Raw genomic sequence first — 14,018 nt, forward strand, 5'->3', positions numbered from 1 at the left:
CTGTGATTTCTGGCTACGTCACCAGGCTAGTTAAGAGCACCAGTCTGACAGCGTTCTAAGGCTAATTTATGACAAATGTTCATTTACATCCAGATTGTAAACATTAACGCTTTAAATGCATACATAAAATTCGTCCAGTCTTGTAATATGAAAAGCAGCACTCTGGTTGTAACAGCTAGCTAAATAACTTGACGTAAACACTACAACGGTTCGGTGTCGGAAATGATAGTTTTACGTCCTGTGCTGCGCTCCACTGCTCGTCACCTCGGTGTTTCTCAGGTCCGGTTCTGGGAGCTTATGGGTTCTAAACGGAAAACAAGACTGCCTTTGTCCGTCCAGCGTTGGTGCTCTTCGGTAAGGATGTTGCTGTTCGTGTTCACGGTCGGCCTGGTGTAAAGTTACTGACTGCTCTATTATGTGGTTGTTTAAAGTCGTTCGTTATTCAAAAGGCTAACGAGAACTGACCGAGCAACAGATAAGGGGTGAAGGGACACCCTTTTTGGAGATATGTTTTTGCCATTTACAATGCAGTTAAAGTGTGCAATGAATGTCTGTTTTTTTAAGTTCAAAACACTTGTTTAAGAGTATCTCTTATTAGATTAATCAAAAAAATGATCATTAGATTATTCGACTACTAAAATAATTGATAGCAGATGCCCTAAAGTGATCACATTTACATTGTTTTGCAGACAAACACATTTCTTAAATGGGTATGCATTTTTATCAGCAACATTAAAATAATTACATTTTCCAAATCTTTAGTTTGCCAAGTGGTTTTCAGGTGTGTCTGTATCACTTAATGCTGGGAAGAAGACTTAAGACTTAGATTATTAGTAGTGAAATGTCTCTCCATCATTGCTAACTGTTTTTGTTTGATTTTTTTGTTTTTGTTTTGTTTTTTACTTTAGGAAACTTCTGGGTTATCATCTGATCATCTGTGCTCTGGAACTGTCGAGTACCAGTACTTAAAGAAGTACTTTGTAAGGAGACTAAAGGCAACATATCACAGGTTCCACAGTATACCTGATTACTCAGTGGTAAGACAGCACTGCGGGGTCAGGGTTTTAATCCGGTTGTTATGGTTTGCATTGTAAACTTAGTTTAGTTGATCATGGATTCAAAGTATACAGGTCCTTCTCAAAATATTATCATATTGTGATAAAGTTCATTATTTTCCATAATGTCATGATGAAAATTTAACAGTCATATATTTTAGATTCATTGCACACTAACTGAAATATTTCAGGTCTTTTATTGTCTTAATACGGATGATTTTGGCATACAGCTCATGAAAACCCAAAATTCCTATCTCACTAAATTAGCATATCATTAAAAGAGTCTCTAAACGAGCTATGAACCTAATCATCTGAATCAACGAGTTAACTCTAAACACCTGCAAAAGATTCCTGAGGCCTTTAAAACTCCCAGCCTGGTTCATCACTCAAAACCCCAATCATGGGTAAGACTGCCGACCTGACTGCTGTCCAGAAGGCCACTATTGACACCCTCAAGCAAGATGGTAAGACACAGAAAGAAATTTCTGAACGAATAGGCTGTTCCCAGAGTGCTGTATCAAGGCACCTCAGTGGGAAGTCTGTGGGAAGGAAAAAGTGTGGCAGAAAACGCTGCACAACGAGAAGAGGTGACCGGACCCTGAGGAAGATTGTGGAGAAGGGCTGATTCCAGACCTTGGGGGACCTGCGGAAGCAGTGGACTGAGTCTGGAGTAGAAACATCCAGAGCCACCGTGCACAGGCGTGTGCAGGAAATGGGCTACAGGTGCCGCATTCCCCAGGTCAAGCCACTTTTGAACCAGAAACAGCGGCAGAAGCGCCTGACCTGGGCTACAGAGAAGCAGCACTGGACTGTTGCTCAGTGGTCCAAAGTACTTTTTTTGGACGAAAGCAAATTCTGCATGTCATTCGGAAATCAAGGTGCCAGAGTCTGGAGGAAGGAAATGCCAAAATGCCAGAAGTCCAGTGTCAAGTATCCACAGTCAGTGATGGTCTGGTGTGCCGTGTCAGCTGGTGCCGTGTCAGCTGCTGGTGTTGGTCCACTGTGTTTTATCAAGGGCAGGGTCAATGCAGCTAGCTATCAGGAGATTTTGGAGCACTTCATGCTTCCATCTGCTGAAAAGCTTTATGGAGATGAAGATTTCATTTTTCAGCACGACCTGGAACCTGCTCACAGTGCCAAAACCACTGGTAAATGGTTTACTGACCATGGTGTCGCTGTGCTCAATTGGCCTGCCAACTCTCCTGACCTGAACCCCATAGAGAATCTGTGGGATATTGTGAAGAGAACGTTAAGAGACTCAAGACCCAACACTCTGGATGAGCTAAAGGCCGCTATCGAAGCATCCTGGGCCTCCATAAGACCTCAGCAGTGCCACAGGCTGATTGCCTCCATGCCACGCCGCATTGAAGCAGTCATTTCTGCAAAAGGATTCCCGACCAAGTAGAGTGCATAACTGTACATGATTATTTGAAGGTTGACGTTTTTTGTATTAAAAACACTTTTCTTTTATTGGTCGGATGAAATATGCTAATTTTGTGAGATAGGAATTTTGGGTTTTCATGAGCTGTATGCCAAAATCATCCGTATTAAGACAATAAAAGACCTGAAATATTTCAGTTAGTGTGCAATGAATCTAAAATATATGAATGTTAAATTTTCATCATGACATTATGGAAAATAATGAACTTTATCACAATATGCTAATATTTTGAGAAGGACCTGTAATCTGAATACAATCAGTCCTCGGCTGCCCAGTGACACAGTTGTTAGCAGTGTTGCCTTGCAGCAAGAAGGTCCTAGTTTCAAACCCCAGCCAGGGCCTTTCTGCATGGAGTTTGCATGTTCCTTCTGGTTACTCCAGCTTTCTTCCACTGTCCCAAAACTTTATAAATAATTCTCCATTTTATATATACAACTTACTGTGATTTGTCCTGTCTCAGGTGTGTGGATGTCACCATGTATACTTCATTAAAGATGATGGCATCTACAGAATAGACAAAAGAGATGGTAAGCCATGAACACATCTTTTCATTGCCATCGACATTACATTGAGGTAAACATCTATGTATAAATTCTCAATCCTCTGTATTTTTAGGTATACTAGAGCCTGAACAGGTGGTAAATCTGGAACATGTATCGAGGGGGGGAGGGAAGACGAGAGCTGAGAATGATGAGAGGTTTCAGTGGACAATTCAGAGAATCCGTCTGTCTCCACAAGAAAAGCATCTCGCAGCCACACTGAAATCTAGCCACAAAGAAGAGCTCAGGTAACTTAAACAGATGTTGCTTATTAGAAAATGTTGGCTGTCCCACTTAATTAATAAATAAAAAAAATTTCTGCGATAATCAAGGTGTGTTGTTGTGAGACTTGGAGAGAGAAGTATTCCCCTTTTGCCCCCCCACAACATCCTTCTTGAGCTTGAGAGTGTCTTCAGCTTTGGTAAATATTCAAAGTTGTTGGTCCAATAAATCAGCTGCGCTAAAGGTAACATGAGCTTTTCTGCTTTTCCATTTTGGCCTCATCTTTGTTTAATATAATGGAAAGGTTGAATCTGTAATATGTGGTTTTGTACACTTGACATTAGGTTTAAATTATATGAGAACACGTTCTGGACCAGGGGCCTCATGTACAAAAGAGTGTGCAGTTTTTATACTAAAAGATTTGGCACGGAAAATTCTGTAGACTTGCTGCGCACAAAAAAAAATCAGATGTACGAATCTGTGCGTAGACATGTCACCGTGCTCAAAGCCTTCATACATCCCAATTTGTGGTGGATTTGACGTAGCTGCATGTGGCACCTGGACCGCCTGGTCTCCGCCCTTAGATACATATGCAAAGTAGTATAAATAGCCGGATGTCACCCATCACGTGTCCAAATAACCATGGCAACGGTGCTGTGACAGTCAAAGAACCGGTTCCAGTCGAAAAACGCTAAGAGAGACTGCGTCTACACACCATGAGGGATGTTTGTAGTGAATTACAGCAAACCAACAACTTCTTCAATGACATCAGTGGCTCAAACCTGACTTGAAATAAAAAGGTTGTCGGCTTGAACCCCTTTAGTTCTACAATGTGTGCATCACATCCAGACGGCGCTGTCTAGCTGCTGCACTAAGCTCAATTACAGCTCAGTGCTGATCATTATAATGATGTGAATATTCCTCCCATATTTCTATTAGGAAGACTGTCACCACACACACTATGTGAAGAACTTTAAATCTTTAACAACATTCAGGACGCCACATAAAAAATAGAAAATCACTTAGAAGCTGCCATCGAGTCTTCTTGAGGTTTATTCCCAACACCTATAAGTAATTTAGTATTCCTCAGGTAGCGTATCATAAATAAGATGCACATATATTGAATGAAAATGTCTTCTATTCATAAATTCATATTCACTTACAGATGGGGCCTTTATAGCAGTACGAGAGCAGTCCATAGCTCTGATTACATTCAGAAATCGGCACATTTTAGAGGACATTTTTATAAATGAGCAACATAGGGATGAGACTGACCCAAATGGCTGGCATGGCCCGGCTCAGGGATGGCTCTTAAATAACGGACCTGTCAGTCAGCTGCCTCTGAAAAGCTCCAGTTAAAAGGACCGTAGTATAGTGAGAACTGGAACCAGCGACGCACAGTTCCTCCTGGTTTTTCTCTGTAACACTGAGGCCAGCTCCATTCCCTGGGCAATCTAAACCGGCTGATGCATCATCATCATCATGTGCCTGAAGGTCAGTACGATCTCTGAATAAAACACTCCCTCCAACGTCTTCCATCCTCCAGCTGTGCCAAAGCTGCCATCATTCCACAGTTACGCACAACTTTATGCAGCTATTTATGGACACGTGTGAGTGTCTACAACTTATCCACTGTAGGAATCATCAAACCTAACTTGTCAGGAATTAATCTGCTGATCCACCACCGTTTTCTTTTTCAGTGAGAACGGAAGTGTCCCTTAGATGATTCAGATGCATTTTATGCTCCTCAGAGCACAGGTCGATGTGCATTTCCATCTACAGGTGACAAAAACAGAGGAAGTTTTACAGTTTACATCCGACTGAGGTTGTTTCCATCATTTTCTGAGGTGTGTTTCGTTATTGTATGAAACTAAATGGGATTCAGTTTGATGGCTCGGGTTAAAACCATAAAAGCTCAAACTGATGAAAAAACATCAGGTTTGATGCTCCATGAAATAAATACAGCTGAATGGAGACATATTTCAGTGGATTTAGGTGAGTTTTGGTTCTCTGTAGTTTATTATTGTCAACTGAAAAAGTTTGCGTGGCTTCCGCACATTTCCACGGCAGGTCAAAAGTTTGCGCAACGTTTAATTTTGTACATGGCAAGTTGTGCATAAAACATTGCACTGCAACATTTTTGTGCGTAAGTACGCTTCGTACATGAGGCCCCAGATCATTTAAATACTAAAGCCGTAAAATGAATAATGGGTGCAGTTTCTTTTGAACTTGACTCCTCTGTTTGTGTGTATCTGTGAAGAGTGGGCAACAGATGATGTCCTATTTTACACAACTTTGGAAGGGCTGCGTTCCAGCTCTGTGTTTCGCCTGCACCTCGCTTCCGATGGCAGCAGCAAAATAACGTCTGTGTATGAAGAAACTCACCCCGAGTAAGTGGCTGTGTCAGCTAAACGGCCTTTCTTCGACCAAATAATTAACTGATATAAACTCTGCCGTCCTCCCCCAGTGTGTTTGTGGAGGTTGCCCTGTCTAGAGACCGACAGATTCTCACCATCAACTGCAACAGTAGAACGAGTTCAGAGGTGATGCTGATTGATGTGACAAAATCCTGTTCAGAGCCTTTGGTGATTCAACCTCGCCAGCTGGACCTCCTGTACTATGTGGAGCACTGGAAAGGATTTCTCATTATACTGGTGAATACAGGGCCAGCACAGGAATATCAGGTGAAGTTTCAAAGGCACATTGTCCAGATGAATTTATTAGAAAAAAACAGAAGACAAAACAAAAACAAAGACCTTGATTACCCCTTAAACGTTTTAACTTTTTTTGTGCTGTCACGTCCAGAAACATCAGGGCACATATTTGGGATTTTACGTGATAGACCAACACAAAGTAGTACATAATCAAGAAGTAGAAGAATAATAATATTTGGCTTTCAACATTTTTTACAAATAAACATCTAAACAAATGGGTCCTGCAGTTGTACTCAGCCTTTGTGAAACCCATTTTCACTGCAATTCCAACCAAAGGTTTTATGTAGTTTTCCTTCTGTAAGCTAGAGCTGCAAAATATATTGAATCACATTCGTCAACACAATATTAATTAGTGCAATATTAAAATTACAAAGAACTGCTGGGACAACATTTTTGATGCCGTATTTCAAGTGTCAGACGATCAGACTTTGCATATTTCTGATATACTATATTTTCCCTGTTGAATGGGCTCTAACTGCCCTCCCCTGATGTATAGCTCAGGGAGACTGGAGGTGGGCAACGCTTAATGGTAAAGAAAGACAAGTGCCAGGAGACTGGGTTAATCATAATGTCATCGCAATTTTCAGCAACCAAAACACACTTCTTCCTGATATTGTGTAGCCCTACTCTAAACCATTCCACTCTAGCTCTTACTGTATGTTTAGGGTTGTTGTCCCCATTTTCAGATCCATAGTAGTCTCTAACAGGTTTTCATCCAGGATTGTCCTGTATTTAGCCCCATCCATCATTCCATGAACTCTGATCAGCTTTCTTGTCCCTGCTGAAGAAATGTATGCCCAAGGTTTGATTCTTCCACCATCATCTTTAACTGTAGGGATGGTTTGTTCAGGGGGATATGTTTGTTAGTTTTCTTCCATGCATACTATTTTGCATGTAGACCACAAAGCAAAAACAATCGGTACCCTCTAACAGGTTTTCTTTCAGAATTACACAATATCTTTCTCCTGTATTTTAATTTCCTCATCTGACCACAGCACATTCTTCTTTTCCTCTACCACATGTTTGCTGTGCCCCATACTTGGCTTTTTTCTTGCCACTCATCCATAAAGGTCAGATTTCCCACAGGGTTTCAAACCACTCTTCAAAAGCCTAGAAACATATAGAATTGGATTTGCAATTTTTATAAGTCTGGATAAGTATGGAAAAAAAGAAAATCAAATAGAAAAATTGATAGAACAACATATTTATGCAAACCTTTACAGACAATTAAAAAAGCCATTTCACTTCATTTTGGGCTTTTAGACCCTCTTAGAACAGCATTTAAACTGGGCCTGTAGTTCTGGTTTAGGTGCCAAAGCATCACCACAAGTCATTTTTAAACTATTTTTACAGATAGCAAAAGGTATCACAGATTGCATATGCTGTAATAAGTGTAGGAAAGCCTGGCCCAGATTTACTAAGTCTAAGATTTTAAACAATTAGCTGATTTAAAATGTTCCAGAAGTCTAAAAAGCAGTGAAACGGCCTGTTGCCACACCTCTACACTGAAGGCTAGCTTTAGTTTTAACTGGGAAAATTTATGTTCTTAAATGTTATAAAAACCATAAAATTAGGAAATGTCTGGAAAAATATGGAATTTTGAAAAGGAAAATGTGCAGGGGTCCTGCTAGCAGTTTCCTTGTCAGCAGATTCTTCCACATGATCTGTGAATGTCTGCAGCTCCTCTAGAGTGACCGTGAGCCTCTTGGCTGCTCCTCTGATTAATGCTCAGCCTGTTAATTTAGGTGGACTGCCATGTATTACTAGGCGAGCATTCGTTGCACACTCTTTCTATTTTCAGATGATGGATTGGACAGAGCTCTGTCATATCTTCAAAGCTTGGTGTATTGTTTCATTAGCCTAATATGTTTTGAACTTCTTCACATTTATTCCTGACGTGTCTGCTGTGTTCCTTCAGAATCAGAAAAGCTTTATTGCCAAGTACGTTTTTGGACATACGAGGAATTTGTTTTGGCGTAGTCGGTGCAATACAGTACAAATTAAACAGTATAAACATATCTACATGGTCTTCATGATGCTTTTTGTTCACTAATGTTCTCTAGCAAACCTCTGAGGCCTTCACAGAACAGCTGTATTTATACTGAGGTTAAATGACACACAGATTGACTCTGTTAATTAATTAAGTGACTTCTTAAGGTAACTGAGGCATGCCACACTTTTCAGATTTTTATTGTACAAGTGTTTGAAAACCATGTTTCATGTTCCTTCCACATCTCAATTATATGCCACTCTGTGTTGGTTTGTCACATAAAATCCCAATAAAATATATTGCCTGTTTTGGTTGGAAGGTAACATAATGTTGATAATACGTATGAATAGTTTCAAGGCATTTTATGTAATCAGCTTCGACAAAGCAACTAGGTTTCATTTCTTATAGGTTACTAGATTACTTTAAACCACTAAGATTCAGACACCTATCTGTTATTCTGGTTTCATATTTGAAATACAACAATAAACAAATTAAAAATAAGGGGGTATTCTTTCCGCTTGCCAGGTGATGCAGGCTCCCGTCTCTGAGCCATCAATGGCCTCTTGGGTGACTTTGTTTGCCCCTAGCCCTGACACTGCTATCAAAGACATGGATGTAGTTGGAGACTACCTTTTGTTGGTTGCAAACACACCAGCCGGTAAACTCACTTTAAATGTGATGAGCCTGAGCAATCTCAAGGAAACACACATCATACAGGTCAGTGTGACAGATGGGATTAATTATTGGAAGAAAACCCCTCTTTTTCTGTTTCTTTTATTTTGTGCCTACTCTTTTATGTTGCTTCATGTTTGTTCTTTTAACTTGAGTAATGTTATATTTCTACATTAATTCCCAAGCTCCCCTCCTGGGCTTGTGCTATTGAAACCAAGAAGCCAGGCGTGGCAGACCAGCAAGGTGTGTTAGAATTCCTGTTATCGTCTCCAGTCCACCCACCAGTGCCATACTCTCTGGATCCTGGGAAAGGTCTCTTATTATCAGACGCAGGAAATCAGACCTACTTAGAGAGCCAAGACAAGTATATCACCACACGCTTGGAGGCCTGCAGCCAAGTAAGACCACCTTTCTAACAAATGCATACACAATAAACCATTAGAAGGAGAGAGATGTTTATGCTGTAAGCACTAGTGTTCAAATATAAGCTTTTGTCACAACAACCTGTGCTCTTCTGTTCTTTCTTCAGGATGGCACCTTAGTGCCAGTGACGGTGTTCCATGCCGTACCTGTGGAGGATCTGGGCCAGGTGCCTTTGCTCGTTCATGTATATGGAGCTTACGGTAGAGATCTCAATATGGAGTTCTGCCCAGTGAAACGTTTTCTGTTAGAGCAGGGCTGGGCCCTGGCCTACTGTCACATCAGGTAATACATCATCGTTCTTGCTCCTGAAAAAAATTGACTCAGTTTTTCTAGATTATTTGCCCCATGCTTACTAAAAGTAGTAAAAAATACATTAAGCCTAAATTCCAAGGGACATTTATCCTTGCTGCTCTGGACTACAGGTCTCCCCTTCTGCACTGCCAAATCTGGCATGGTTCCACTTTCCTACTGAGCTGAGCAGTTGGGATCTATGTTTATGCAGTATAAGGTAGCGGTTGCGAAACAGTCAGAAAGTAACACCCAATCTCTCTTGTTCATCCATTTTATTATCAAAACTTTCTTCTGAACATGAATATCCTTGAGAAAACGAATATCTCTTACACACCACACCTGGAGGACTCGGCAAATATACGGGATATTGATTACTAGGACGGCCTTTAGAAATTTGCGTTACCTTTTTATATGCTGCTTTCTGCTGCACAAGGTCAAAGAAATAATATTAGTCTAAATGAGCTGATAATGTTGCATAGAAGAACCCGTGCAAAAGCTTTAACCGTGAAGGACATTAAACCTTATATGTTGAAATGAATTTGCTGGTTTTTTTTCTCTATATAGAGGCGGGGGTGAGCGTGGCCTCTCCTGGCACAGACGAGGCCGAGTAGAAGGGAAGCCGAGGGGAGTGGAGGACCTCCAGGCCTGTCTCCATAACCTTTTCTCTTTAGGAGTCTCCTCTCCTTCACGCGCTGCCCTCACAGCCTGCAGCGCTGGAGCTGTGCCAGTGGCGGCGCTATGCAACAGAAACCCAAACAAGATGCGGGCTGTAACACTGCAAGTAAGATGTTAAGCGTTTGTCTGTGTTTGCATCTCAGAGGTCGCTTACAGTGTCTAGTGGTGGCTGAATAAATAAACCGAGCTTCATCCACATTTAAGTTTAAAATATTTTAAATCACATTGTTGTTTGCACCAAAACAGTGCAAGTAATAATGTGATTAATTCATGCAAACATATACAGATGTATGTGGCCTTGGACTTATCATTTTCCAAATTTAGAAAAATGTAAATAGAAATAGTTCTGTAGAAACATAGAAATAAAAAGTACTTTTTATATTGATTTATATTTATATGAGGTCCTTTATCCTTGGGATGTTCAGAAATAAAATAGGAATATCATAGATCACATACTGTGATTAGAAGAATTTGTATTTAATGTCGGATAATCCAGTTCAGGTTTTACAAAATTACGAGTTGTTACCGATTCTGACACAGCGGCAGTCTAAAAGCAGAAAGGTAGCCCTTTACCTCCCTGCCTAATCAAAGCTTCAGTATCTTCCTGTTTTATGGTTTGTGGAACGTGGGTAACTGTTTTGTACTTAGATGTACAAAATCTTATAAAAACAACAAGAAAAATATGAAATGCAGCGTTTACAGGAATCCTGTACATCTTAAAGTATTCCTAAATGTTTGTAAAGGCTCCTTTCCTTGATGTGTTGGGAACCATGGAGAAACCCAATCTGCCTTTGACGTTGGAGGACAGAGAAGAATGGGGGGACCCAGTGGGGAACCTGAATCACAGGCACATCATCGCCTCATACTGTCCTCTTCACAACATTACTCCTCAGGTATAAAGACGTTGCTGCAGAAACAGCATGTTCTTTTGTATTACAACTCTTTTAAACTACTCCTGTGTGATTTATCTTGTTACATGTTGATGCGATAGAACAATAAAAAAACAACAGTTAGGTTATTAATTTCAAATACGTTTGTGCTAAAATATGAATTCATCTGAAAAATCAGATAAAGAGGATTTCAAATCTTAAATATAGTAAAAGTTTAGTTTTTGATTTTTTTGTTTTTTTGCAAAAATAAACCTTGAACTCCTACAATCTTGGTAAATTGTGTTTTTTTATTTTTTTTTTATTGTTTCTCTGTGAGACAGCACTACCCATCTATGCTGCTGACTGCTTACAGTGGTGATCCCAGGGTTCCCCTGGAAGGTGTCCTAAAATACGCCAAATTTATAAAGAAAGCCATTCATGCTCACTTCAGCATGAAGCCAAATGCAGGTACTTGCATACAGACACCATCAGTCACAACACCATAGCCACTGACATGTAAAGTGAGTGACATTTATTTTGTGTGCAGTAATGTGCCTTTATCCGTCTTTCCCAACATCCCATAAACAAAAACAGAGTGTTTTTTTTTTTTTTTAAAGGCTACTCTTTATTTAGACGGCACGCTGTAATATTTCTATCACAGTGCTTTTCTGGCTGTGAACCCCCTGCCTGAGGCACACCTGTGATTTGCAACCACAGTGAAGTTCCAGATCCAGTGGTCCGTGCTCTCTCCAGGGTATCTCTCCGGTTCATGTGTGAAAACAGTTTTAATGCATCTTTTTTGGGTGAGGGCGTTAGTTCGGATGCATTTTAAATTGCATGGGGATTTTCCATATTCTTTTAGGAGTTATATCTGCTTCAGCGGAGATTTTATAGCTCCGGGTCATCCCCCAATAGTAGTGTCAATGCGAAGGTCAGTAGAGGCAGCGGTAATAGATGTATGGGTGTCTGGGGGATGTCTTTCCACAGTATAGCATTGGTCACCTTGTGGTAAAGCCTGTGTCAGCTAATTGCTCTCATTTTCCCCACACAGGCTCTTTCTCCCTCTCACTTATAATCTTCCTTCGCCCCTCTGGTGTTACTCCGTATGTACACCCCTCTCTCTCTCTCTCTCTCTGCCTCGTTTATTCCAGCTTCAAATGCACATATTATCTCTCTCCTCCACCATCTCGCACCCCTGTTGTTCACGCACACACCAGGCAGCTTCAGTGTCTGCGTATGTAGGGAGATGTCTCTCTAATCTGTCTCTCTGTTCTCCTGAGTCTTTGATAAAGTGCTGATGGCATAGACACATCTAGGCGGGTGGGAAGGCCCATTAGCATGGTAAAGAGATAGTGTATCAGAGCAAGAGATTAGACTCCACAGACTGGGAGCTGTCAAGGTCAAGACCGCACTTGTGAATCAGTCCATACCACAGAAAGGAGGAAGGTGGATAATATAGAGTGGGACCGTTAGAAGTAGAGATAGTGGGTACACAGTAATATCAAGGTGATTTTATAAAAACACATTTATTTTGCCTTTTTTTTGTTTTTTTTTGTTTGTCACTTTCCTTTAGGTTGTAAATCAGCGCCAAAAATAGTTCTAAACGTCCAACCTGGTGTAAATCATCTTGGACCTGAAGATTTTGTGCAGAGGCTGGAGGAGGTGAGCAGAGAGTCATATGGAGATTAAGTACAGTGCCAGTCAGATGTTTACATACAGGCATGAATGTCATAGTCGTTTCAGGCTTTAGATGATGCATTGGAATCGAGCTTTTTCTGGGATGGTGAGATTATACAACTTCATTGGATTTTGAAAACAATAATTAGGTTCAAAGGTTTGAATGTATAAAAACTTTTCTTTAATGCACACAGGTTCAAAATTGTATGTGCAAGCTACAACATATGTATACACCCTGACTAATGATGTTAAATGTCCCTTAGCAAGTTGCAGAGAAACCACATTAATTACCTCCTGTGATAATTCTGGCTGGATATTTGACCACTCTTCTTTGCAGAAATGGAAAAGCTGATCAAAATTGGCTGATTGTCTGGCACCAACCCAACCTTTAAGCATAGTCCATACATTTTCAGTGAGGTTGAGGTTGGGGCCTTTCCAAAAACCTAATGTAAGCCAGCTTTATCTATTCCAAAGCTACTTCGGCTATTGCAGCAGAACAGACCCTCAGGACGATGCTATCTCCACCATGCTTGATGGGAAGAGCTAATAAAGTGATGTTATGTTTGAAAGCATCGACCCCTCCCAACATTCTTGTCATTGTAGCAGAAAAGCTCAACCTTTTCCTTTTATGGCCATAAATCTTTTTCTCCAGAAGACTACTGTCCATGGGGGTTTTCTCTCCAACTTGCTATTGAACACTTATTCATATATCAGTGGGGGTGTAGGTGTGTATTTGAGTTTGTGTGTGTAACTTTGACATGGTTATTATTATAGAAAATCCACATTAAATTCAAACTTGTTGACCCAATCCTTTTTTTTTTTAAGATCATTAAAGTTGTATGATTTTTCAACCCTGGTAAAGAACAACTCAAATGTATTATTAGTGGTTAAAATATTAGCAGATTATTTATTTCATGCAGATATTGAATGTAGGTAAACTTCTGCCATTCTGTTATTGTATTCATGCTGAAGAGTTTTAGAAAAGCGAAGCCTAAATGTGTGTTAGTGTGAGAGAACTGGTTCAATATCATGAAATTGAATAGATTTTCTTTTTATATTTACCAGACCAATGTGTTAGAGTTCAGTTAGCATCATAGTAAGCCACTGTGATGAACAGTGGTTACATCTGCCTGTCTTAAGCACAGCTAATAGGTACTATAATGGTTAACGTTTTGCATTTTAAATCTGACTAAACATTTTCTCTATAAAAATCTCACAAAAATTGAACTGAGGGATCCAATCTGATGCTTCAATATCTCCTGTATTTGTTTGCCTGATGCAGGAAGCTTTTAGGCTTTCGTTTCTATACACGGAGCTGGGCCTGGACCTTCCACTGCCTCGACGCAAGAGGAAGAGATAGCTCAGCTGTCAAGAGGCAGTAAGGAATGGAGCTCTATATTTACAGCCCTGTGATGGCCAAATCTTTCACTCTGCATGTGAAGAAGAAAAC

General features: G+C 40.3%; 1 protein-coding gene across 2 annotated transcripts; it reads left to right on the plus strand.

Moving 5' to 3' along the window:
- The first annotated feature begins 56 nt into the window (after nt 1-56).
- Nucleotides 57-13,987, plus strand: prepl (prolyl endopeptidase like). Of its 2 annotated transcripts, XM_047351036.1 has the most exons (16): nt 57-354; nt 909-1,037; nt 2,957-3,023; nt 3,112-3,283; nt 3,368-3,456; nt 5,518-5,647; nt 5,725-5,941; nt 8,487-8,678; nt 8,819-9,031; nt 9,163-9,222; nt 9,310-9,338; nt 9,912-10,128; nt 10,766-10,915; nt 11,233-11,359; nt 12,465-12,553; nt 13,851-13,987. In XM_047351036.1, exons 1-16 carry the CDS (start codon nt 223-225, stop codon nt 13,926-13,928), a joined length of 2,091 nt encoding a protein of 696 aa, XP_047206992.1. In that variant the 5' UTR covers nt 57-222; the 3' UTR covers nt 13,929-13,987. The 2 variants fall into 2 exon arrangements, with proteins under 2 accessions (XP_047206992.1, XP_047206991.1); XM_047351035.1 differs by having other exon boundaries at nt 9,163-9,338.
- Nucleotides 13,988-14,018: the final 31 nt, after the last annotated feature.

This window comes from Girardinichthys multiradiatus, chromosome 22, assembly GCF_021462225.1.
Source record: "Girardinichthys multiradiatus isolate DD_20200921_A chromosome 22, DD_fGirMul_XY1, whole genome shotgun sequence".
In the NCBI taxonomy this organism is placed as follows: Eukaryota; Metazoa; Chordata; class Actinopteri; order Cyprinodontiformes; family Goodeidae; genus Girardinichthys; species Girardinichthys multiradiatus.

What these genes read in the sequence shown, in the direction of transcription:
- prepl (XM_047351035.1), top strand. Translation starts at nt 223, where the DNA reads ATGATAGTTTTACGTCCTGTGCTGCGCTCCACTGCTCGTCACCTCGGT. An exon ending in GGCCAGCACAGGAATATCAG is followed by an intron (nt 5,942 to 8,486) that starts GTGAAGTTTCAA and finishes TCCGCTTGCCAG; the next exon opens with GTGATGCAGGCTCCCGTCTC. An exon ending in TGCGGGCTGTAACACTGCAA is followed by an intron (nt 10,129 to 10,765) that starts GTAAGATGTTAA and finishes ATGTTTGTAAAG; the next exon opens with GCTCCTTTCCTTGATGTGTT.